The 26,475-nt window shown below is 34.1% G+C and overlaps 3 protein-coding genes across 3 annotated transcripts in view; 2 read left to right on the top strand and 1 right to left on the bottom strand.

Moving 5' to 3' along the window:
- Positions 1–3,777: 3,777 nt before the first annotated feature.
- The window catches only part of LOC129790342 (clavesin-2-like), an 891,203-nt gene continuing 868,505 nt past the window's right edge, over positions 3,778–26,475 (top strand). Inside the window, exons 1-2 of the mRNA XM_055827819.1 lie at positions 3,778–4,589; positions 4,651–5,131. Of these exons, the coding sequence (XP_055683794.1) occupies positions 3,897–4,589; positions 4,651–4,905 (948 nt within the window). The 5' untranslated portion in view covers positions 3,778–3,896 and the 3' untranslated portion in view covers positions 4,906–5,131. The remainder of the gene's footprint in view (positions 4,590–4,650; positions 5,132–26,475) is intronic.
- On the top strand, positions 6,031–7,968 carry LOC129790348 (clavesin-1-like). Its single transcript, XM_055827826.1, has 2 exons — positions 6,031–6,707; positions 6,781–7,968. Exons 1-2 carry the CDS (start codon positions 6,069–6,071, stop codon positions 7,033–7,035), a joined length of 894 nt encoding a protein of 297 aa, XP_055683801.1. The 5' UTR covers positions 6,031–6,068; the 3' UTR covers positions 7,036–7,968.
- On the bottom strand, positions 9,597–12,125 carry LOC129790231 (UNC93-like protein). Its single transcript, XM_055827652.1, has 2 exons — positions 11,132–12,125; positions 9,597–10,427 (listed from the first exon to the last, which is right to left on the bottom strand). The coding sequence occupies exons 1-2, from the start codon at positions 12,044–12,046 to the stop codon at positions 9,705–9,707; spliced, it is 1,638 nt and encodes a 545-aa protein (XP_055683627.1). The 5' UTR covers positions 12,047–12,125; the 3' UTR covers positions 9,597–9,704.

Below are 26,475 nucleotides of genomic sequence, written 5' to 3'. Positions count from 1 at the left end.
TTTCCATAAGCGTTCGTATAAACTCCTTGAGTGAAAATTAAAATTAAAATTTCAACAGTTTTCTGCAAATTTAAATAGGTACCATTCGAATACCTACATACACCTTCTTGTATAAATATATTGCCGGTGAGTAAGAATTCTATTCTATTTTGTGAAATGCTCTACATGTTTTCTTACCCACAACAATTTCCTGAAAATACTCAAATTTTGAAACTGAGAAAAGGTCCAAAATAAACTACAACAGTGCCACAGAGAGGAAAATGCTGAAAATGTAAAAGGGTGCAGAACCGCTGTGTATGGGGGAGGTTTATATAAATGTCTTATACGCAATTAATTAATCTACTCTTGAGTTACAATACTAGAGGTTCAAGTGCCGGAATGTGTTGTATTATTAATTAAATTCGAGATTTGTGTTCAACATGAAGAAAACCACAAATTAGCTATTCTAGAATGCCTCCGAGACATTAAGCTGAAAGATTGAATTTCCTTCACTTTTCTCCCCCAAACCACAAGACATTTCCACATTTTTCCCTCAAGCTGCCTTTCACCCTCGAAAACCAATGAGAGTCACTATGCATGATATTCCGCAAAATTGCATTTCCCCCCCAATTGGAAAATGAGACTTCCCCATATTTCCTCGCAAAAGCTCAAGAGAAAAGGAGAATTGAAAGCACCCTCATACAAAGAACATATGGAAAATTCGCTTTATCATAAATCTGAAAAACGAATTTTCTTTATTCACGACAAAAAAATATTTTTACAAAACTTTTATATATTCTTTGTTATTTTATAATCTTTGTTATATATTATTTTTATCTTTCTTATATTTTAATAAAACTAAAACCAAATAAATAAATATTTTCTTTGATTTAAAAACTTCTCTCTACAGTTATTGTTTTGAGTTATTTTTTTTATAATTTCATCTTATAAAGTATCGTTGACGAATGCAAGTAATCGTATAATTTCAAAAATTTATTTTTTTTTCAGCCAAAAATTAAAATTTCAAAATTCTAGTTCCGAGAATAATATTGAAGAGTTGTATATTGATCAGATTAATCTTTCATTAGTTGTACCTCCTACTGGCCATAATTGAAAAAAAAATCTTTTATATTTTGTCTTTTAATTAAAATGTCATGAACATACATTGTTTAAGCTCTTTTCCTGGAAATATTTTAACAATTTCGCATTCCCGAGAATTTCAGCACATTTTTTAAACTTTTTTTTTTCACAAAGCTATTTGTAAACACACGAGATTTTAAATTAATTTGAACATTATTATCGTCCATGAATAAATATAGAAGTTAATTGACCATCTAATGATCTCATGTTGCATCTCCGTGATTACTTTCCGAGATTTATCTCGGTGGTGGCTTTCAATCCAATTATTCCAGGGCTAGAGGCAAAAATTTATGACTTTCTTCTCTCAGCACCATTCCTCATTCCCCAAAGTGTGGCTTCGCTATAAATTCACCGGTCACACGATATATACTATATACGGGCTTTAAGAGTGGAAATCACAAAAGCTCTAGTCCATTTTCCCTATGTGGCAATTATTCGTTCACTTCACTTCGTATTCCATTGAGCATATTGCTAGAGATTAATTTTATAGTTATGCGGAAAAGACGAAAATCCATCAGATTGTGAGGAAAATCTGCAGAAAAAAGAGCATGAAATAATACCTTCCAGCAATGCGAAATGCACAAATAGGTGAGTCAGCTAGCTATCGTTTCCACAACTAGGACTAGCTCCAATCAAGCTAACAAAGCTTAGAAGCTCCAGGAAAATAAATACTTTGGTATATACTTGCATACATATATTCTAAAAGATGCTATCCAGAATGGATAGAATCTTCTGCACTTACTGGAAACACTCACATGTGGGAAAACCTCAACATCTGTTCAATGTACAAAGTGGCGAAGTGAAAGCCATTTACGGAAACTTTTCCTCTTAGCTACCCCCAAAGGTAGTTTTGCAATCAATTAACGATATTCTGTACCTGTTGCCGCTTGAGACTTGACCTATGGGCCTAAAATTGCTTCAATATGCTTTTGGGAACATGGCCAGTGCAGGGAGCGAAGGTACTGGCCCCATAAAAGTCTGGCAAAATCGATCGCTCAGGCATACTCGAAAATGTAATTGGGTTTAATACCCACAAACGATGTCGTCATTCATGGTTCTCGACAGCGTGAGACACGCATTGAGAGCACATCCTCCTGGGAGAAGCTACGCTTTTGAGCCATCATTCTGATGATACTCAGCGGGAATGGGATTCACGCGAGGATTACCTGCACCGTTTCTGATAAATTAGATTGAATTTTCATGTAATCTCTTTACACCCTACACCCCCGCCAGCCATGTTTTGTCTCTTTTTACCCAACCATCTCCAAAAGGGTTTTCGTCGTGATGCTAACACAAAGAGACATACCGAAGAAGGTGTGAATCCCATTCCCTTTTACCATATGTAGGTATACGACTACACCATCCTCAATGGATGCTAATTCTTCTGCATGTGACACCACAAGATTTCTCCTCTGACACACCATTTCACACGGTCAAATGGATTCAGAAATGTGATGGAGAGCTTTCGCATGATTAAGTACAAGGAAATTTCATTAAATTGCTCCGTTTCCTTATAAAATTGTCTGGGAAAATATCCTGTGGCTGTTTAACTTAAGTATTATTAAATTTTACTTCTACATACTTCTTTATTTCTTTTTTTTTTAATTTGCAAAGGAATTTATCAATGTTTTGAAAAAAAAATTCTAAAAAAAATATTTATTTTATAAATTAAAGACCAAGAACTACCATTCACAACAAAGTTTTTAACATAATTAATGTAGCTAACTATATACATGTATCAGTGAAAAGCTCTTTTTCGACAATAGCCTAAAAGTATGTAATTTTTGGAAAACAACATTTGTATTCATGGAAAATTTTACCTCATCAGTCGTAAATGTACATAATATAGGAAATTACGTTAAGATATCTCAACATTTTTGGCCGAAGAATTTATTAAGAATTATTAAAGATCTCTTTTGAACACTGCAAATTAGGCCTTGTTCTCAATGTGTTTTCTTATTTTATTTAATTAAGTATGGGTTTTTACGAAGATTTATATGATTCACAATTACTTTACAATATGGAATTTCAATAAGATTGAAACTGAGATTACCCAACATGTATCAAAAATATGTACAACAAAATAAGCAAAAAATATTTATATCATATTTAACCCTTGAGAGGCCAGGTGGGGGGTACCATAGGTACATCACCTAAAATCTGTATGTGTTGCAGCTGGTGTTGTCTTTCAAAAAATTTTCCTAATATTAATGTCATCTCGTAGAAATATGATATTGAAGTAATTTAAGGAAATTTTATGTCGATTCAATGAAAATTATGATTAAAAATCTATGAAAATGGTGGGTACAATAATTTAAATGAAAAGAGAAAAGAGAAGAGATTTGCATTAATTAAAAAAACCATTTTTCTTTCCAATTTTACGAGAAAATTGTCAAAGTTTCATAGGCGCAAGCTTGGCGTTTATTTGTAAGTTTTTGAACCTTGACTAACGAAAGGTTAACAAATCCATCACATTTCCACATTATTCATGAGGTATTGTAGTAAAAAAAAACTAAGGGTATTTTTTTCCATTTGCCGTCCTATACCAAATGAACGCTCACTCAAAATGTGAGAAAATGAAAAAAAAACTGAATTAATACACAGGGCAACTTTAAAAACACATCCTCTACCTCATCAATCTTTGGCGAAACAAGTCTCAGTCTCTTGCGGTCTTCTACCTGGTTAACATCTCAAAAAAGAAATAAAGTGGCGAGAAGTTGTGAATTAAGAAAAAAAGAACCAGAAAATTACGCAATCGGTTTCTTCTTTTTGTAACAATGGCTAAAGAATACGATCAATATGAGTGCAATCTAAGTGAAGAATTAAAGAAGAAAGCTTGGGATAATTTGCGTGAAGATGAGACCTTACGTACGCAGGCTCTGGAACAATTCAGAGAATGGATTGAGAAACATCCGAAAATTAAGAGGTGTAGAATGGATGCAAATTTTCTCTTGAGATTTCTGAGAACAAAGAAATTTTCCGTTCCTGATGCTATTCAACTTCTGGAAAAGTACCTAACAACACGTAAGGTTCTTCCGCAACTCTTCGACAAACTCTCTCTTGATGATCCAGCAATCCACCATTTAATCTCCAAGGGTAGTGTACTGCTTCTACCAGAACCGGACAAAGAAGGACGTCTTGTGATCACTTTCGATCCAGAGGAATACGATGTGAATAAGTATACAACTGTGGATGGAATTCGTGCAACAAATCTTATATTGGAGCTTGCAAATCTCGATGAAAGAGCCCAAATTTGTGGAATAGTTCACGTAATGGATTGGAGTAAGTTAACCTTGCCGTTTATGGGAATGTGGACAGTGACGCAAACCAAGAATTTCACTCGATGCTGGCAGAAAACTTTCCCCTTGCGCCATGGAGCTTTTTTCTTCGTCAACATGCCTGCATTTTCAGTAGCTTTCTCAAAGCTCGTATTCTCGTGTCTCAGTGCTAAGCTTCGTGATCGCATTCATGTAAGAAATTTTTTTTGAGCATAAATATGAAAAAACGTTATAAAACATAAATTCTTTCCAGGTGGTCAAGAATTGGGAGAATGTCCATGAAAAACTCGGTTCATCAATCTTACCACAGGACTGTGGTGGAAAATTACCTCGATTAGAATTGGCTAAAAAAGTAATGGAACTTGCTGAGAAGCATCGTGAGGAAATACTTTCCCTCAATGATTTCGATATTGAAGTCTCTAACAGTGATCTCAACTTCGGCGACAGCTACGATGCTGATCTCGACTCAGCAATTGTGGGAAGTTTCAGGAAAATCAACGTGGATTAATGATAGCTTACGCTTATAAATACATTAGTGAGCTTTGTATTTTTTATCTACATATGTATGTATATCGTTGTTATATGCGAATTGCAAAATTAAAATTTATATAAAAATGGAAATGGAAGAATACAATATAATATTGTATTCATGCAGCTTAGGTGTTTGACTTGATGCTTGAAGGTCAAGAAATTTTCGCACCAGGGATCATAAATAAAAATATCATTGGTTTTATGTATGTGTAATGAACTTTTTTTTTCACTCAAAGTTTCTGTATTTTCTGCCTCTCGCGTTCCAGCTAATGTGTGATCACTAATACTTACTGAAAGATCAAGTTTATGGCCAAGATCTGGAAGTGTAATAAAAGTCTACCTCTCAATCTCATTGAAGCTTTTTTTTTTCAAATAAAGCATAAAGGCAGCTCAATGTGTAATTAACTCGACCATTACATTTTTTCGTTTGTTTTTTTTATCTTCTTTTATTATGTTTTTAAGCATAATAAAAGCATAACAAAATATATGCCTACAATAATCACCTTTTCAAACCTATGAGTAATTCAACTGAATAATAATATTTGAAAAAAGCTTCATTGTGTTGTTGGCGAAAATTTATTCCTATTCATAAATTCTATAGGGGAAAGTGGCCTGATTAAGACTTCTTAGTTTTTCTTTAATCGACTATTAAATATTTATTTAAAATCGTTAAAGACTTCTAGCACAGATTAGGAAAAATATTGAATTTTATTTTATATACAATTTTTTCCACTCAATGCGGACCTTCAGAGGTCCGAATTGGACCAAGTTTATCTAAGATTTAAAAATATTTTTAATTCTTATGAAGTTTTGTGAAACAAAGCTATAACTTTTTCGTAACGAACGAACAGTTCTGCTAATAATATTGTATAAATTACTTTCAAGAATAGACATACAATTAGATTTTATTTATAGACTTGATTGAATGGTGAAGATTATAACTTGTTCGACCCATAAGATCATTTTACTGAGGCCTATACAGACACAGCTTCAATTTCCCCCTCTCTCTATAGAATGCGTTATAATTCTTTGATCAAAGCTCACTTAAAAATTCAATCTCAATGATTTAGATTTAGTTACCTTTCCTTCTCCGAGTGGACAACATTCAATTGAGTGCTCTTGCAAAGATCAAATCGCAAAATGAATAATAATCAAGTTGAAGAGAACGAAACTCTACGATCACAAGCTGTTGAACAATTTAGGGAGTGGATCCAGAAACATCCAAAAATTAAGAAATGCCGAACAGATGAAAAGTTCCTTTTGAGATTTCTCAGGACAAAGAAATTCTCCATTCCCGATGCATGTCAACTTTTGGAGAATTATTTGAGCTCACGCAAAACTTTGCCGCATCTCTTTGAGAATTTCAACGTTGAGAATGCTGAGATGAAATATTTCCTGGAAAATCAGTGCATGTATGTCCTTCCAGAGGTTGACAAGAAAGGACGTACAGTGATGTTTGCTGATCTTGGGAATTTCGATGGAAATATTTGCACTGCAAAGGATTGCTTAAGATACGCCAATTTGGGCTTTGAGTATTTAAGTCTCGATGAGAGATCGCAATTAAATGGTGTCGTCACTGTGACCGATTGTGCGAGAATATCAGTGCCATTTGCAGCTCTTTGGACTCCAACATATCTCAAAGACTTTGTTCACTGTTGGCAAAAGACATATCCTTTGCGATTTCAATTGATGTATTACGTCAATCTACCACCTTTCGTTAACACAATTTTCATGATCTTCAAGTCATTTCTAAGCGAAAAAATGAAAAGTCGTCTAAAGGTAAGCTTTACATACTTATATAGCAATATTATCGTTCTCACATTAGGTCTTTTATTAAAAATTCTTTTCAAAGGTGGTAAAGAACTATGATGAAATTTCGCAAGAGATAGGCATAGATATTCTGCCCAAAGAATTTGGAGGGAAAGTTCCAGCACGTGATCATGCGAAAGACTACGAAAAGCGCCTCATCGTAGCTCAAGAAGAAATTCTTGCTATCAATGACTTAGATATTGAAGTTTCAAAAAGCTCCGTTAACTTCGGAAATTGCTACGATGCTGACTTGGATACAGCGATTGTTGGGAGTTTCCGTAAAATTCAAGTTGATTAAGTGATTCATTCGCCCAAAAGTATGTTGATTCGTAAACGTTTAAAAGCACATTAAAAGCTCTAAAATTATGAAAAATATCATAATCGAATAAACAAACAAATAATTTAGTATTAATAACAATATTATGGGTTTTTATTAAGAGGAAATTTTAATATTTTTTTTAGAATTGAAAATACTTTGCCGAATCGAATTTGATCGAAATTTCTATTACTCATTCGTGGTAGTTTCCAAATTTATGAAATCTCAACAACAAGTGAAACGAACTAATTATCATACCATATCAATGAGCACAAAGGATGTCTGTCACTCAATTTCGCATGGTTTATTTTTTTATTATTTATGATTCACAGACAGCTTCCGGAATTGAAATATATAGAGATAAAATGCAAAATTTGCTGCGTAGTGAGGTAGCAACTTCATACATAGTACATTTTTTTTATCAAAAAATCTATTTCGATAAGAAGCACGAGTGGATAGAGGCAAAATGAAGAAAATGAAGCGTTTTTGGGCAAATTCACGAGACATTTTTGAAACATGATGCGATAATTTGCTTAAGAGCGAATGTATCGATAATCACTTTTCCTCCATAACACGTGATTTATTTTCGTGTTAATGTGTAGCACACAAGTGTTGGGTAAAATTTTATCAAATGACATGGGATTAGAGTTGGGGATTTGTTCTTAGTGACTACCACACGGTGTATAATGCGAAAGCTTCCATTTATCATATGTGCTAAATTTACGAAATATTCGGGATGAGTTTTAGCAAAAATTCTGATATGAATACGTGCGTTTAATGACGTACATATTTCTCCTTACATCTATAATAATAATAAATCATTAGCATATTTCAGATTGCGAATGACACAGTGAGCAATCGTGCAGAAATACATTTTATATTAGGTGTCTAAATTTGTACCTCTTGAATTTTATTTTAAAAACGAGGTAAATTGTCGCTTCGCTCCAATTTACCTCGCCCCGCTTCGCGGGGATTTGTTGCGCTTCGCGCAAGTTTTAGAAACAGAAAAATTGTGATGAAGCATGCACTTATCAATATCAAAAAAAAATGTAAAGGGAAGAAGTGAATTTCACATAACATTTATGGCGCCGAATTCAAAAAGTAGTCAAAAAAGCATGAATTTTATATGGGGGCTATGTGAAGGGGGGCTCTGGGGGGAAAATGAATGTCGTTGGTAAAAACCGCCTGGTATCAGGAGTCTCTGTACCAAATTTCATCGCGATCGGACCAACGGTGTAGAAATGCATAGATGAACAGGAACGAAATTTTAGAGAGACCTTCCTTTATTATATAGATGGGCCACGCAAAAACCTCCAACAGATATTTCAAAGGGAAAAAGTGAATTTCACACACCATTTATGGCGCCGAATTCAAAAAGTAGTCAAAAAAGCATGAATTTTATATGGGGGCTATGTGAAGGGGGGCTCTGGGGGGAAAATGAATGTCGTTGGTAAAAACCGCCTGGTATCAGGAGTCTCTGTACCAAATTTCATCGCGATCGGACCAACGGTGTAGAAATGCATAGATGAACAGGAACGAAATTTTAGAGAGACCTTTCTTTATTATATAGATGGGCCACACAAAAACCTCCAACAGATATTTCAAAGGGAAAAAGTGAATTTCACACAACATTTATGGCGCCAATTTCAAAAAGTAGCCAAAAAAGCATGAATTTTATATGGGGGCTATATGAAGGGGGGCTCTGGGGGGAAAATGAATGTCGTTGGTAAAAACCGCCTGGTATCAGGAGTCTCTGTACCAAATTTCATCACGATCGGACCAACGGTGTAGAAATGCATAGCTGAACAGACACCATATTTTAGAGAGACCTTTCTTTATTATATAGATAATAAAATATTTTTTTAAGGTATTAATGGGTAATAATTAAGAGGAAAATTTACAATATTTTTTTTATAAATTAAATCATGTGATTTTTATCTATATTGTAATTGCAAAAATTAACATAATAAAATTTCAATGCTTTTGTCGAGTATTTTGTGTTTTTTTTTTGGTTACGTGCAACTTCAAAGACACCTACAAGTCTACAAAAAACATCAATAAAAAAATCTTTTTTATGGAAAAACCTAATTGCAGTTTACAGCTTTGAAGAGAAGAAATTGTGGGAGAAACTAAAGGATAATTACCTATGATTTTTAATGTGAATTAATTAACAATACAACAAACGCTAGGTACTGATTGATATTAAAACTTCTCTTCAACAATAAAGTTCTATACGGGGATGAATTTTCATAATAATGAGAAGTTTTTTATACGAAAGATTTTTTTATGAAAAGTACGAGTATAAAAAGGTGGAAAAAGGAAGTTAAATGAGGGGAAAATACCTTCTCGTGAATTTAATTAATTAGGTATTTTTTGCTAGGAGATAAATTATCACCTTCAGCAGTGATAAGATTACGCTTCAAAATCTTAAAGTGTAAATAGGTAAAGTGAGTTTTTACCTCCAAAATGGATAAAGAAAAAGCAAAACGTGTGGAGTTTTTCATTCTACCAGTTTTGATAAGAAAAAATAAAAGAGATTCTATCTAATAAATAAATTTTATTAAAAATATTAATTGATAATACAATTTTAAGTCTATTTATCATGCATTGTGCATTTTGAATGTAAAGAAATAGAACTTTGTGTGTGTGCTTTAGTGCTTTGGATTTGACGTGATGGAAGTAAAGCTGATAATTGAGAAGTTAAACCTCAAGCCATCACCGTGCGGAGATGCTGGTTCTTCTTGTACCACAATATCTTCATCCAATTCGTCATCTTCATCGTCTCTGTTGTCCTCATCATCATCATCACTGTGAACTGCATGCCCATTGACTTCTTCAGTTGGTACAGGATGGTGATGAACAATCATCTTTCCATTTGATTCCTCATTGAGTGCCTTAAGTTTCTCTTCACGGTGCTTGTGTCGTACCTCCACAATTACCCATCCCAATGCTCCCGCCAGAAGAACAAGCAAAAGCACGATCAATTTCATTTTAGCGCACAATGCCGCTGAACTGGCGTAAGTCACGACAAATCCAATTGATTCCCAAAGTCGGAAGTTGGAGAAAGCAGCTTCTTTGTTTCGTCTAAAGAGAGCTCCGTAGATTCCATTGATCTGTGTCTGCCATACTGCATCAGCTACACCCCAGAGGCCAGAGATTGCAAAGAATATTATGGGTTGTTGTGGGTTCGGTCGCCAAAAGAGCATCACAAGCAAAAGTGATCCATGTAGGATGAAGCCCAAAAGAATAATTGGAATCCTTCCAATATGCTTCATTGCCATTCCAAATACAATTGAGCAGATTGAATCAACTACTCCAAAGCATACCATTACGTATCCAATAAGATGAATGCCCAATGCACAGGATACGAATGCCTTGAATGAAAGAAAGAGGTAAATTAATTATTTAAGAATAAAACTATGACTAATAATAAAGTTTCCGTTTTTTGTGCAAAAATGTATGTAAATCATCTTGGAGATCTGTTAAAGAGATTTTTCAACTTGTACGTAATTATTTACTTTATACTGTCTTTATGAATTACTCAAATTAAAAGAGTTTATGCGATTCTGTATACATGCTTATTACCCAAGTTACATTAAACATTTTATATGGTGATGTGAAAACTACTACAAATGTTATTTTAAATTAAACAACAATAATATAATTTTTTTAAATTTAAATTGCACGTGCTTCTACGTATAGGCATGTATCGAGTTAACGCCCTCGCAACGTTTTCCTTTTTTCTAGCATTATGCATAATAAACGTGACAAAATATCTCTTTTAACAAATAATTAATTAGTTCATCTTATTCCAAACGGAAAAATAGCTTAATTTTTTATCCGTTTTCAATTAAGACAAAAACTTTTTAAAGTAATAAAATTAACAAAATATCGTCATAACAAAACATTAAATTGAGTTTTATTCATTAAAATTTGTTTCATTTAAAACACTTACGCAACTGTTTGTTCGGCAAAGTTGTTAATAGAGCAATTAAGTTTTTTTTTTCAACAGGTAACTAAACGAAAAACCGCGACATGTGCTTGGATGAATGAACGCAAAAAAAGAATTAACATCTACCTGAGTAAAATCTGCTGCTAATACAGCTTGCTCCATTCCAATGAAAACCGTAATGGGAATCAGGAAAATCTGATTAGGTTTCCTAAGCTGCTTAGCCGTAGCGATAAGGAGAGTTTTAATGGGGGTTGGTTTTGCTGCAGGGGACCCCCGTCGATTTTCTCCATATCTACACAAGGGGTCCAGGAAAATGGCAATAATGGCAACGGCAATCAGGATGCAAGCAAGGTAGATTCCTGTGATTTTGTAAATATCGGAATCTGGTGGCCTTTCCAAGTTTTCATTCACATGTGCAGTACAAAAGTTCGCACCACATATCTCCAAATCAATCGTCACGTTTTCTTTACTTTCTTTCTCACTGGACAGAACCAAACTGGATATTAGGTTTCCCCACAATTCAGCTGTTTGCCATGCAAAGAAGAAAAAGCCGAAGAAGCGCACAATGATAGCTTCGACTGTTTGATGTGAAATCTTAGCGTAGACTTGTCCAACTTGCGTAAGGTAGGTAGCTTTAGCAGCCCACATAGGTGCTGCACCCAAACCTAGGAGAATTCCAGCCGGTATAAGGGTGTAAAAGCGTGGGTAGAACTGAAAGGCGATGTAGGGAACGTAACATAGCATGGATACCACGAGAGTCCACTTTGCTGTAAGTTTCCTAATCATGAGGGTCGGAATGAAGATACAGGAAAATATTAGGGCTGCGTAGATGGCACTGAGAGACACAACTCCGAGGCCACCCTCTGAATTAATTGACGACTGGAGATTCCCAACACCTTGGAATGCCGTAAATTGCATCATAAAGGCCAGAGAAATTGTGATGATGTCTTTGAGGATTTGCCATTTGTCGTGAGGGAACACATTCACCTTCGCTCTAGGTTCTCTGGGATCATCTACATGTTCCACGCTTCCGTACTTCATTGTTAGTCCCTATTTTCTTTAATTCTTTTTTTTTATTTAAATTTTATTTTATTGTCTTTACTAGCCAACACTTTTTATGAGCAAAAAATCCTCACTGCAATCCAGAATTTTCTTTATTTTACAGACACAAAAGGTATATAAGGAGCTTCACAAAGCACGTGTTCATTGGGTCACTTCACAAAATAAACTGATGTGGTCTGTGTCGCATTTTCCACTGATCGAGTTGAGTATGAAAGTGTTTTTGGACATTACTAGTTCTATCATCATCGCCTTTGTCAATTCTTGAGGTGTGAATCGACGGAAAAATCCAATAGCCGTAAAATGTCGTTAATCTTGCGTGTAAATCCACCCAATTCGCACTCTTTGACGCTTTTAGATTAACATGTAAATAATTTTAATATTAATGACAATATTTTAATTATATTTTCCCAAGAAAAGCGAAGATTTTGTACTTCATTCTCCCTAACATGTGACGTCGTCTTATCGATAGATTTCTTTTATCTTCCTTATACGTCTTATCGTCGCAGTGATTTTGCTAGAACTTCCGAAGAAGCCAACTCATGCTCGAGACGAATCACCTTGCCGACAGCTCAATGCGTATTACAAAAAAAAAGAACCTTCCTTGGAAAAATTGCACAGTATTGATGGTTGTTGTTCCACCGGGATGAATTTTATCAACTTGTCGATTATTTACAGTAAAGGGGAAGTGGTCAAAAAAAAAAGTTTAGGAAAAGCCACCCAAATATAACGCAAAGAAACGTACAAGATGAAATCCATTGCTATCAAATCTCTAGCTATGAGAATAGTGAAAAGTTTTCTCATTTCATTTTCCACATACTTCCACAACTTCGAGAGCCAATTAAGAGATGAAATTGATTTCCATCGACTACCTGTCCCACCATCTCAATATCATCTAGCTCTCACTCAATGGAAACCACCATTGCTGGCTCAATCTTCTTTTCTCCAATTACTGAACTTCCCGCGTATTTTCCTTCCTTCCTTTTCTCGCGAATAAAATCATCTCTCGGTCTTCGATAATCCACTTCTTGCTCCCCCATCTTATGGCCAAATTCATTGAGTAATTGTGTTTTGCTTGCCATTAGCATGAATTTTATTGAATTTCCACTAATGTTATTTTCCAACGCAAATTTATTTGTAAAGAGGTTGGAAATTTCTACAGATTTAAAGTTTAAGTATCACTGATGCGGAAAAAAGGAGCATATAAACCTGTACCTAATGTATTAGTCTACAAATTGGTGTTCAATTAAAGAAGGTTGTAGGTCTGTAGCATTTCTAAATAAAAAATGCTTCAAGGAACACCTTTTATTATCTGTTACCTGAGAAAGTTATCTCTATCTTAGACAAAGATTACAGTACCAGAAGAACATTCCATCCTATGTATTCTACTATGTATCATATATAATTTCCAGTCCAATCTAGTTCACACTGACATTTCGTTATTGAGAATTTCCAATCACTTTTGGGGTTTTCGTTCGAAATTTAATTCCAGCAAAGTTTTTTTTTAATTCGTTCAAATTAATCAATTACCCATGACTTGCATTTTGTAAAAAAAAAAGTTTAAATTTGACAAACAATCCGTGTACGTACAGTTCCTTTGCAAATTATTTATTTGGTTCGCTTCACGCAAATAAGCATAAAATTCCAATGTAACAAAAATAAAACCCCCTCATCGGAAATATTCTAGAAATATTTATAGAATTTTTCAATTGGAATCAGAGGAAAATTGATATGGTCAAAGAGGAAAAAATTCATGTGGAAAAAATATGCAAAAGTTGAAATTGGGAACATGAATTTAAAAAATTCATCTTGTCATCAAAGGAGTTGAGGGACATAAAAAATTATAATTTAATACTCAATATGTATTGTACACATTATGTTATATATAGTGCAAATATATACAATATAATGCTGCAAAATTGTAATTTGCGGGAGATGACTCGACATAATGTACAGTACTAACAGTTTGCAATGTTATAATACATAATTTTTCAAGTAATTTTTAGAGTCATGAAAACTAATAAATAAAAAATAAATAAAAGCATATATGTATGTAAGTAACACTCTTATTGTGATCCACACCGTCCAATCAAAATTCAAATTTCAATTCATACTCCCACCCCTTAAATATATTTTTTTCTCAGAGAGATAATCATGGAATTTATTCAAGAAAATATTTCCCCTAGGAATTAAACTTGTCTGTGGGACACATAACTTCCTCCAATTGGCTCCAATGTGAGAAAACTCATGTTTATACCATTCAAATGATGATGGAGACATGAGAAAACTAATATAAAAAAAGAGACACAATCAGAAGACATAAAAATTTTTCTTCGTATGCGGTTTCCCAATTGCTTTCGAAATGTTGAATTATACATAACATGCATGAAATGCTGGTGCATGAAAACAAGCTTCTCGCAGAACCCATATCAAAGCCAAAGGGAAATATGGTTGGAAATGTGAACAAAATAGCAAATTTTCCAATGACTTCTCTCAAACCGAAATTGAATTTTATATTTTACATTTTCTATCAGAGAAAAAAAATATTCATCTCTTTTTTTTCTTTTTCATTTTAAGAATTTGCTCACCGTGAATTTGTTTTATTTTCTTTAAACGATTTTAGCTCGAGTCTCATGAGTTAGCTCATGGGATTATATGAGAGATTACGCATTTTTTCGGTCATGTTTTGACCCTCTATTTGATTCCATACAAACCAAGAAGCAAGAACTTATGATATATACTAAAAAATCATAAAAATAAAAAAAATATAGATCAGAAAACCCTGAACACATCTTAAACTTATAAAGTCTTTCCTCATTAATCATCCAAAACTTGCCTCAAACAAAAAACATTCTCAAAAGTCATAACTTTACTTTTTGAACAGAAACTCCCTGACATTGATATTACCAAATATTTAATGTATTCTCTTTTGGAAGAGAAATCATTCTAAATTTCCCAGTATTTAACCTTTTCCCCAAAGGGTAAATACTATGTAATTAAATTACATTAATCTCCCTCAATTACTCTCAATTCCTAAACTGTGGAAATTTTATTCTTTCAATGGAAGGGTGGGATCCACTCACAAATTCACATACAATAATTAATAGCAATTGACCATTTTCTCACCCTTCATCGGTTGCCGTTAATTTAATTGCTTCAAATATTCGAGGAAAAAAATCTTCTCACATCCCCATCACGGAGGAAAATGGTATAAAAAAGAACCATTCACTGTCCCTGTGGTGACAAAAAAATATAGAGACGGTGTCGTGAAGGATAAAAAACGACAGAGTTTTGTTTATGGCAGACGTAAAAACCAAAGTTGATGGTGTTACAATATGTCTGGGGAAAATTACAAATAAAATAACTGGAGAACACCGCTTGCAGACAGCACACATTTTCGACATATCAGCTTGTGTTTTCTGTGGGAATCGCATAAAAAATTGATGTGAGAATGAAAGGATTGCGGTGGTGAAGCGTGTGCGGTAAGGGTGTTCCTATATATAGTACGTAAAGCTTTTCTTTAGTATCGTACGTATACGAAAGAGGTCACCTAGATTAGGGTGACTTGTGTGGGCAAATGTGTCAATAATGAAACTTTAAAAGCATATGTATGTGAAAGTGATAAATCTGAAATTACTTCTCAATGTGTTAGAGGTCTACGAAACAAGAAAACTTTCACTTTTAGGATGAGATATCCTATATGTATGAAGGAGTGTGTATAATTAATATGACGACCATTTCCCATTGATCATTCAAGAGGAATGCGAATATGACGAGGAAGGCCTCAAAAGCTCGCTGTGGACACTGTATCCATACAGAATGAGCGAAAGAAATGATAAATGGTCAGTAGATTGGCCAATTTGTAAACGCCATCGTGAATGGTCCTCATTTTTCTCCCCATCAAGCAAACAGTTTGACCACCCTTTTTTTATCCCACAAACTCCTCAATTGCCCCTCTCAAAAATCCCCACAAAAACCCCACACCACTGTTGGTGGAAATAAAGTACGCCAAGAGTGGATTATTCAATAACAACTCGATTTTTTATACATACTAATCCCGCGATTTTTTGCACTGACTTTTTTGTTTCACAAAAAAAAGTATATATTACGACCACTCGACAAATTGTATATTCATTGTCGAATTAATATCCAATAAAAATGCCATTGCGCAGAATATTTAGGAAAATAATTCGCAAAGTTATATTGATGGAATGATATTTTTTACGTAGATGCCGAAAAGAGATTTTTTTTGTGAAAAAAACTCGTTGAGAATTTTTGAATAGGGGTTCTGATTCCCTAAAATACTACATTCAAATAAAAAGAACACGCTGGAAATTTAATTACAATTTCTCTTCATATTCATATTCTCGCGAAACTGATGAGTTTTTCTCGTTTCTGTTTTCCCCTTTGCCGCTTTTGGGATATGGAAGCCACGAAAGAACTATAAACCAAGCAAAGGGTGATTCACCATGTATGTGAATACCAAATTTTAGTAATAGAGGAGATTGAGAAAACTCAGCATAATTTTTAAAAGTTAAACATAAAATAAAAATATTACAATTTTATCAGTGAAAAAGGAGCCTATTCAAGCTTATATGCATGGGTGATGATCTCATTCAAAGAAAAAATTTTGACGAGAATAAAAAAATTCAACTGATATTACATAGAAAACATCTTAGCAAAGATTTTCCAAAAAATGCAGCGCAGCCACATTGTATATACATACATACTTTGTTGCTTTAAATCTTTCAAAACATATCCGACAATGTTTTATTGCTACAAACTCATCGACTACTATTGAGATAAACAAATAACATTTTTTTACAGATTTTTTGTCTTTTTTAAATTTTTAAAAGAGAATGCGCTCCAAAATTATTTCTTCGAATGGAATTTTCACCTATAGAAGATTGAATAAGCTCCTTTCCCTAGATTCCTCAATATTCTTTAACTAAATTTAAAAAACCACATCATTTTTTTGATCTAATAATTCATATAATTCAAATCTGAAAGATTCAAATATATTATTACTTTATTCCGTCTGCAAGCTTTGAATTTGAAAGTTTAAGCTGTAGATTCTGGCGTTCAAAAATAACATTTATGAGATTGATGGCAAAAAGCTCTACAAACAATAAAAAATTCATCTATTAAATAACGTTATATTAAGAGGTATGTACATGTACATAAAACAAGTATTCCATACATTATAATGTAAATATTCTTTTATTAAAATCTGATTATATGTATATCACACAATGAAATTGGAAAAAAATACATGTATGCATATTAAAATGGGGAAAGCTTTATGCGAAAAGCATTTATGTGTACTATACTATACCAAATCAAAAAGAATGTGGCTTAACGTATCACGATACAAATCCGTGAAAAAATTTTTTGCATATTCATTGAATGCAAATTTTGAAGTGGATTTTCGCATAAAAAGAAAATATAGCTGGAAATTTATGTTGAAGATTTTTTGTGTGCATCAAAATGGCAAGAGCATTTTACGGGGCTTTCGATGCCATCATTCACTCTTATTCGCTGCACTTCTCCGCACTAATCTATATACGTTGAACCCTCAATGGGCCATTTGTCGTCCAACTAACGTGAATTGGTGAAGTTCCCACATTTTTCTCTTTCGAGGAACGTACGAAAGGTGGAAATAAATTTGTCTCACTTTGTTGAGAACTTTCACAATAAATTCATAAATCTCCACCATGCTGTGTCGCATGTACTGCACTTTCCTCTTTTCACACTCAAACCTCGAAGCTTTGGAAGTGTTTGGAAACTCATTAGTGAATCGATTTTTGCAATTAAAATTAATTATTTTCCATAAATATTGCGCAATTGGGATATTTTTTTGTTAATTCATGCATAGTTAAAGAATTAAATTTTAATAAATTGGTATTTAATTTTTTTTTTCGCCAAAATACCCAAAATACCATTTTGGTTTTTTCTCGTTCTGCATGTTGAGGTATTACGTCCCTTGCCAAGAATATTTTGCATAATTTAATTATTATTATCACAGGGGCTCATAATTCTTCTGAAATATTCAGAGTAGGTATATAGACTAATAATTCTAAAAACTACCGAAACGTAAGTGCAACAATTCTTTTACTGGAGGGATATGTAAAATTTCAATTACAATAATTATTCTGTATGTATCCATTCAGTGAGCTTGAGGAGCTTCTTCTGTATTCCAGAACAGCAATATTAATTCCATTATAAGCACACAGAATGTCTTTCTTCAACTTGTTCGCCCATCCTCTTATACGCTACGATTATAATACACGGGACAAAGTTTTAAGACTCCATAATACTGTGAGTATTTTCCTTTCAATACTTAAGCGCAAAAAATGTATCATCTCTCTATTCTCATTATACATAGACGTGAATTACATATATGTTTTGTATATATATTTACTTTGTAATTACAAAATGAGATTCTTGAGCACATCCTATATAATCTTATATACTTAAAAGAATGTCCCAGTAGTTCTTTCACTTTAATGTAGTTATTTATGAAGCGCAGTACAATGACATTTTTTACTAAAATTCCAAATACTTCACAAACTATTATAGAAGTAATTTTGAAAGCTTTGCATGATGTTTTAAGAATAATGTTTAAAAATAATTTTAAAGTTATTCCACTTTTATAAAAAAAAAAGAATGTAAACTTAAACAACAATTTTAAGAGCAGAACGTGTTTAGTTTACGTAATAGAAGTCTTTGTAGGTCGTGAACTTAATCATACAAACAGTAAAGAACTCAAACACCTGCGGGCGCCTGATGAACAGCGCTTAGCTCCCTATTCATCTCACCCTTCAGCATCATGTCAGTTGAACCATGGCATGGAAACAAGTTCACAAATTGTGTTGGTCTAATCAATAACTATAGGCATTTCTACTTTAACGCCCAATGCGTCCAATCGTGTTATTCTCAAAGCTCATTTTTTATGGGAAAAACTATAGGTAGGTAGTATATATCTATGATTTTCCAATCATAAGAAAATTTTTAATTTCTTTTTACATTTAACAAAAATGAAAAAAAAGAGTAAAATACTTCTTTTCATATAGCTTTACAATTACTTTGAAGAAAGCATTGCAGAAATTCTCTCTATAATAATGAAATGTATGTATGTAGGTATACAAGAAATTGCAGCATAGAAAGTGTAATTTTTACGACTTAAAACTCATCCCTCTCCTCTTTAATCTTTCTTTGTACAATGTTGCAGAAATTTAAGTGGAATTGCACTTTTTATGAGTTGCCCAAGAAGGAGATTCTCGAATCTGAGTGGATGGATCACATTGTTTCAATTCAAGGTGCATCCTCTTTCTCTGAATTAATCCTCAACTTCGAGTACAATAGCACATGAAGAAACCATGATTAGTTATGCAACAAACAGTCGGTAGCAGGAAATTGTGTTGATAAAAGCTCCTGGACTTCTCACAGACTCATCCGACCCAGAAAAAAAGGATAAAAAAGTGAGGGCTTTTATACTTAAGTAGGTGACAAAAAACAGACTGGCGGTTGCGACATGAATATTTAAACGCCTGAAAAGAATTGAGAGAATTATCCTTTAGGGGGTGATTCTCGGTGCTTTCCACAGACTCGACTACTTGCAAATTGTTGACAAGCCTGCTGGTCCGGAAATGAGCTTTTGAAGTCATGAATACTAAAATGTCGATTAATACAGCATGAGAAACATTCAAGGAAAATCAGTTATATTGGAGAAACGAGGACTTTTGGAATAATCATCAGCAGCATTTCAATTAAATTGAATGCCCACTAAATGCTTCGATTAACAAAATTCTGATTCACAACAGTATTATTGCAAAATTTCGTATAATTTTCAATTTTAATCATTTTGAGGTAAATTTGGGGTGCAAAATGCTTATTCTATGGGAATAATATATATGAATGTTTACGTCGTAAAAAACATGAGAAAATAAGAAAATTATTCACTAGATACTCTGTTATATTTTGCTGAAACAGTTTGTGTCTCTCCAATAGTTTGTGTTACATACTTATGATAATATGCAATTTATAATCAAAAAAAAATAGGCAAGCGATTTCTTACAGATGTAATATCCCTAAAGAAATAACCTGAAAAAAGGAAGTAAAATGTAAATAGCGACTCTGAAAGCTCTCAAAAACGGATATATGTATCAATGATATAAAAAATTGCCTTCCTAAGAGAATAAATTTAATTAAATTCAATCTTAAATTTAAAAATGTCTCTCTATGTAAGAACATTCTAAAATAATGAGGAAAATTCCTTTAAAGCAATTAAATAAAAAAGGATCAATTATTCAAGGAGAAGTATCCCCAATTAACTAAAGAATAAAAACATGACACACGATTTTGTGAATTGATCTGCCAATTAAATGTTCTCTTTGCACAATTTTCAAAGGACACCCGTATGACTTTAACTTCTAAAATGTGGTCAAAATCAGTCAATTTCCAATGGCAAAAACCATCCATTTTTTTTTTTGTTCAAGACTTTTCCCACGCTTATCCCCAAAGAAGGAACCTGAAGAAGAGAGGCCGAAAGTTTACCCCATAGAAAAAGAACCCTCATGATTTCCTGTCTATTTTTTGTCAATTGCCGAAGGTGGAAAAGCCAGGAAGGAAAGGGGCGAATCTCGTTTGTCAAATCTTAAAGGGGCCCTCTCAATCACATTGAATAAAGATGATGGAATATATCGGAATAATCCCATTTCCCATTAGTTGATTCATTGGACTGAACAATATTGATCTGGAAGTCATTATTTTCGTGATGGACATTTTTTTATGCTTTCCATACGACAATACGGATACACAAATTTATCCGTAACAAAATTCTATTTCAGATAGGGCGACAAAATTGGCTTTTTGCAACGTACGAAAAGCACTTTGAATTCATTCTATTATTATATACTTAGCTATTCTTTATCCGTTTGCTATAGGTTTGTATATTCAGTATCTTGGTGACCTTTTTTATCACTATACAAATCGTAATGAATCTTTAATTTTGTGTAAGAAATGATAGGATTTTGTTAAAAAACGGTATCGTTAAAAAATGATTAAAGAAAGGAATTTGAAGAATTTTCCAAAAACATATAATTAATTTTTTAAAGACAAATCAATGAATAACCGCTTATAATATATATTAAAAACTTTTCCATCCCTTACTTACAAAAGAAAAGAAAGTGTATGCTAAAGTGGAAAACAAAGCTAATAAAAAAACCTTTGTGTTTAAGAGAATGAAATCACCACTTAAACGATTTCATTTGAAGCTATTTGTCAATCGCTTGAGGGTAAATCTGAGAAGAGGAACTATCTCTACCTTTCAACGGAAGAGCTATAAAAGCCTTCCCATTTTTAGCACATAGCATTGGGGTGGATTTCCCCTTGTAGGTTGAGTGATTTCCACAGTGAGATTGACTGTCATAATTAACCTTTTCTAATTACATTTTCGTGTAATAAAATCCATTGTCCGGAAGTAATTTCGCGCAGTGGGGAGCAAATGGCTCATTTTTCGGGAAGGTGGGGAACGGGTCGGGGGAGACGGAAAGGCGTGAAAAAATACGAGGTGGAAGATTGCTTACCACATCAGAAATTTTGGGGTTCTCCCCGGGGGCGCATGATTTGCACAACAGCCAGATAATTTTAATGATGATCCCGCCTGTTCGTCGAAGCGCAGGCAATAATTCAAAGTGGATGGGCAAAACAGTACCGGTGTCACATCATTAATCCACCAGCGCGTATTCTTGGGCGGGAAGTGACTGAGGATTCAGTGGGTAATCAGTCAGGAACAGACGTTTCGTATAAATTTCATTGTTAGCCACACATTTTCAATATTACACACCTCTTTTGCGCCTGATTGTCTTGCCAAGTGGAGGCGCCTGGTGTGGACCAGGCGCCTTTAGAATCAATAACCTCGACAACCTTTCGCCCTCATCATGACATTCCATATGGGGCCAGCGTAGTACGGGGGAATGTGGCCATTTTGCACTGCGTGCGAAAAAACGAGGAAAGGCAAGAATGTGTGGATCGTATATAAATAAGTCATTCAAGTTTTATGAACTATGAAGAATAAATTCTACATGTATCTACTTCTCTCTATCTTGCCTCTCGTGTCCCCAAAAGCATCCCACCCTCCCCCCATCGGAAGGAATGTTCGGCAGAGGAATCGTATTGTGAAAAGGAATGGAATGATAAAGTTTTCCGTTTCCATTACATTCCTCCTTCCGCCTAACAAAAAGACGCATCCTCGTGAGTTTCATTTCGTCAATTCGAGACACGTCTATGAAAGTGATATATCTGACGAGAGGATGAAAATGAACCTCACTTGGATGATTCAAGTATCACTTTTATGCTAGATATAGGAAGGAGTCTCAAATATTTTTCGCACCAGAGAAATTTAATGAAATATCATGTACTGTGTACGTACAGTACACCCTACTGCTTGAAATAGCGAACTCAAAAATACAAATAGGATGAGTAAATCTCAAGATATTGACCACATTGTACCAACGTGACCAAGGGAACGTGGTAAGATTGCTTTTCGGCCATACTCCATCAGTTTGAGACACGTTTTGTGGAGCAAAAGGAAAATAGCTGAAGAAATGTGGAACTGACACAAAATGGATACATCTATGTACTCCGGAGAGACTTTGCCTTTGCTAAGATGGAAGTAAACCAAACACAGAGATAATCAAAATAGCGATAAATTCAATTTAGGTCGCGACTTACATTTATTCATTTTTTTAATTTTCCGCTTTTCCTACTTCCTATAATATAAAAATCGAGGAAATTGAAAATAAATAATTGAACTAGATTTATATTAATCAACATCATCGTAAGTTTAATATGTTTTATTCTTTTGTTCATTATTAATTTTTCTGAAATCAAATGAAAGTCTTAGGGGAGGGTGGGGCTAATAAAGTCACTTAAGGGTTTGAAAAAAGTTTCAAATATCATATTTCCTAGCTAGATAGAACAAAATGATCTGAGAAAGAGTTGTAGGGTAGTAACTTTCCTAAAGAAATGAGTTATACATTTCGCTTTATCTGTTTGGAAAATATGATATTTTGAGCTTTTTCTAAACCCTTAAGTGACTTTTTTAACCCCGATCTCCCCTACTCATTAAGTCTTAAATTCTCAGATTTTTCGGAAGTATACTGTGAAACACTCTGTTATCCCACTTATGTCTAATGATCCCCCAAGAAAAGAGGCACTAAATGTTATGGCTCGAAAAGTGAGAGGTTCCGAGGCTATCAGAGTACACACATATTACATGACTTTCAGAACAATGACACAAGAGAAATTTATATGTTTGTCCAGATGGTGTGTCATCTCCTTCATATTGAAATATTAATTAAGTTGGGTCAGAATTTCTACCCAGAACATTTATCATTTTACGAATGACATTGCACAAGTTTGGAAATCATTGAGCGATAGTGTTTCACTTTTATCAACAAAAAAATCATAATAAATCCATTTTATATGCCTACAAGTATAACGTTAAAATTAAAATCACATCATTCAGAAAAAATTTAAAGATCCTCTTAATTGCGTTAAAAAACCCATATATTTAAACTTATATTTCTATAAACCTGACTACCTGCTTCAATTAAAGCCCCGAAAATAGCAACAACTTTATGATTTCTTTGAGCAAAAATGACTTTAAGTAAATCGCATTTTAATATCCATTGAGTCAGTTTTCCTTTCTTTTGAGAAAATGTAACAGTTTAGCACTTTAGAAATAATAAAAAAGTATAGCGATAAAATATTTTACATAAAGAAAGGTTCTTTGGAAAAACAAAAAGAAAACATACTCCTTGAATAAGACGTATATTGCGTTGCAACATCAGAACAAAGCTCCGAGCTTTTCCTTTATATGGTATAAAATGCTGCTGGTGTAGAAAAATATAGAACGAGAATTCACAAATTCTTTTTCGATTGAAGTTTTGTTTGTCTTCTTACATTGAAATACTTTAGTCTTATTATGGATATATCTTCTTGCTTGAAGAATCTTTACATTTCCAAAATTACATTCTACTCAACTAATACGTTCTTTTAACCCTTTAACGTCCAACGTGAAACATAAAAACATTGAAACATGCGCTCTTTTATCGCGATTTTTATTCTATGAATTTTTTTAGAGGACTTTTCTCACTCAGAACGTCTTCTTTGACCCCTTATGCGTGAATTTTATGCATTTGTAACATGGAAAAACAATTACATTCATAAATTATTGAAAAAATAAAATGTTTCACGTTTGGGTCAGCGTATGACCCAAAAAACCTTAAAGAGTTAAATATGAGTTTGTGAAAGAAAATCTTTACAAATTGACGAAAATCTTTTAAAGTCTTAACTGTATCACAGCAATTTTTTTTTACAAATTCACATTTTAAGTTTTTACTGATTATGATGATAATCGTAAAAAAATTATGTGTAGATTATGCAATCATTCAATTAGCGGGTGTGACTAATATAGAATTCCGTGATCACTATCTATTTCGCTCAAACCATTGTTGTCCGTAATAACGAAAAATTAATCGTATTAAATCATTTTCTTACATCCCAAGAAAATTAAAACAAAAAAGCATCCATAATGTTTACAGGAAGTTGTAACAGAGTAAAGGATCTAATTCGGTGACATAAGCGACACTAGTTATGGATAAAAGACCGTAAATCCTTCTGTAAGAAAGTTTCCTGCCCAGAAAATAAAATACTCTACTCCTAGACAACAAAGGCAGTGAAAGAGATTCTTCTTTGGCAATAATCCAAGATGTCGTTTTGGTGAATTTCACAGCTTCTGAATTATAGTTTTTTTTCCTGCAATTTTAATCACATCATCATTATGAGGAAGTAACATAAATGTTGTAATTTATCGTTCATTTTCATTCATATAATGAGCTATGTAAAGCTCAATATTACTTGCCTGACTTAATTTACTGATTGAGCAAAATATTACAAGGAAAAAGATTGGTTGAAAAGCGTCATTACTATTTTAATCTACAACATTGTACAGATACAAACAAAATAATATTTCCACCATATTTGTTCACGTTAACATAGCATGATATTTTTAATAAAAATTAACATTTCGTGTAGTTTTGAAATTGATCAATCAAGTATACATGAATTAAACCATTGGGATGGGGAAACACAACTTTGAAGAGGATAACTGAAACAATGATTCGGCATTTGGCATTGATACAAAGTCACTTCAATTGGCGAAGTACAAGCATAATACTGGGTCGGATCTACAGCTGGTAGACGTGTGCGACTCTGGTACATCTGCTGAGTACAAACAGGTCGTTCACAACTCTGATTTCCATCAATTAAGCGATTTTCATCTGCACCAGGGCACAGTCTAGAAGGTTGCTCTGTAGTTGTTGTAGTGGTGGTGGTGGTTGTCGTTGTTGTTGTTGTTGTTGTTGTTGTCGGAGGACTTTCCGTAGTTGTTGTATCAGTTAAAGGATCCTCAGTAGAGTCTGTTAATTGATCTTCAGTTGTGTCAGTTAAAGAATCTTCTGTTGTATCGGTTAATGGATCTTCTGTTGTATCTGTTGAGGGATCCTCCGTTGGAATAGAGGATGGATCGGTCCCGGAACTGCCAGGTTCCGAAGGTTCTGTTGGGCCTACAGTTGATGGATCCTCTGTTGCTGTTGAACTTTCAGTAGAAGGATCAGTTCCAGAACTGCCAGGTTCTGAAGGTTCTGTTGGGCCTACAGTTGATGGATCCTCTGTAGCTGTTGAACTTTCAGTAGAAGGATCAGTTCCAGAACTGCCAGGTTCTGAAGGTTCTGTTGGGCCTACAGTTGGTGGATTATCCGTGATTGTTGAACTTTCAGTAGAAGGATCAGTTCCAGAACTGCCAGGTTCTGAAGGTTCTGTTGGGCCTACAGTTGATGGATCCTCTGTAGCTGTTGAACTTTCAGTAGAAGGATCAGTTCCAGAACTGCCAGGTTCTGAAGGTTCTGTTGGGCCTACAGTTGATGGATCCTCTGTAGCTGTTGAACTTTCAGTAGAAGGATCAGTTCCAGAACTGCCAGGTTCTGAAGGTTCTGTAGGGCCTACAGTTGATGGATTATCCGTGATCGTTGAACTTTCAGTAGAAGGATCAGTTCCTGTGCTACCAGGTTCTGAAGGTTCTGTTGAGCTTTCAGTACTATCAGGTGGTGATGTATCTGTAAATGGATCTTCTGTCGTTGTTGTGTAAGTTGGACTATCAGTTGGGGTATCTGTTGGGGTATCTGTTGGAGTATCTGTTGGGGTTTCAATAGGTGGTCCCGTAGAAGGTGGTGGATCTATCGGGCACTGCGGTTCAAACTCAATTGGTTCACATGCATTTTCTTCATCATAGGCACTTGTAGGAGGTGCTCGGAAGGGAGTTTCTTCCCACATAGGTGATGGTACAC

The sequence above is a fragment of the Lutzomyia longipalpis genome, chromosome 2 (assembly GCF_024334085.1).
Source record: "Lutzomyia longipalpis isolate SR_M1_2022 chromosome 2, ASM2433408v1".
NCBI classification, from domain to species: Eukaryota; Metazoa; Arthropoda; class Insecta; order Diptera; family Psychodidae; genus Lutzomyia; species Lutzomyia longipalpis.
This window is presented reverse-complemented; position numbering and strand designations above follow the sequence as displayed.

Bases quoted from the DNA above. Each gene is read 5' to 3' on its own strand.
- LOC129790348 (XM_055827826.1), top strand. From the start codon at position 6,069: ATGAATAATAATCAAGTTGAAGAGAACGAAACTCTACGATCACAAGCT. The intron at 6,708-6,780 runs GTAAGCTTTACA...TTCTTTTCAAAG, and splicing joins AAATGAAAAGTCGTCTAAAG to GTGGTAAAGAACTATGATGA.
- LOC129790231 (XM_055827652.1), bottom strand. From the start codon at position 12,046: ATGAAGTACGGAAGCGTGGAACATGTAGATGATCCCAGAGAACCTAGA. The intron at 10,428-11,131 runs GTAGATGTTAAT...CTTTCATTCAAG, and splicing joins TAGCAGCAGATTTTACTCAG to GCATTCGTATCCTGTGCATT.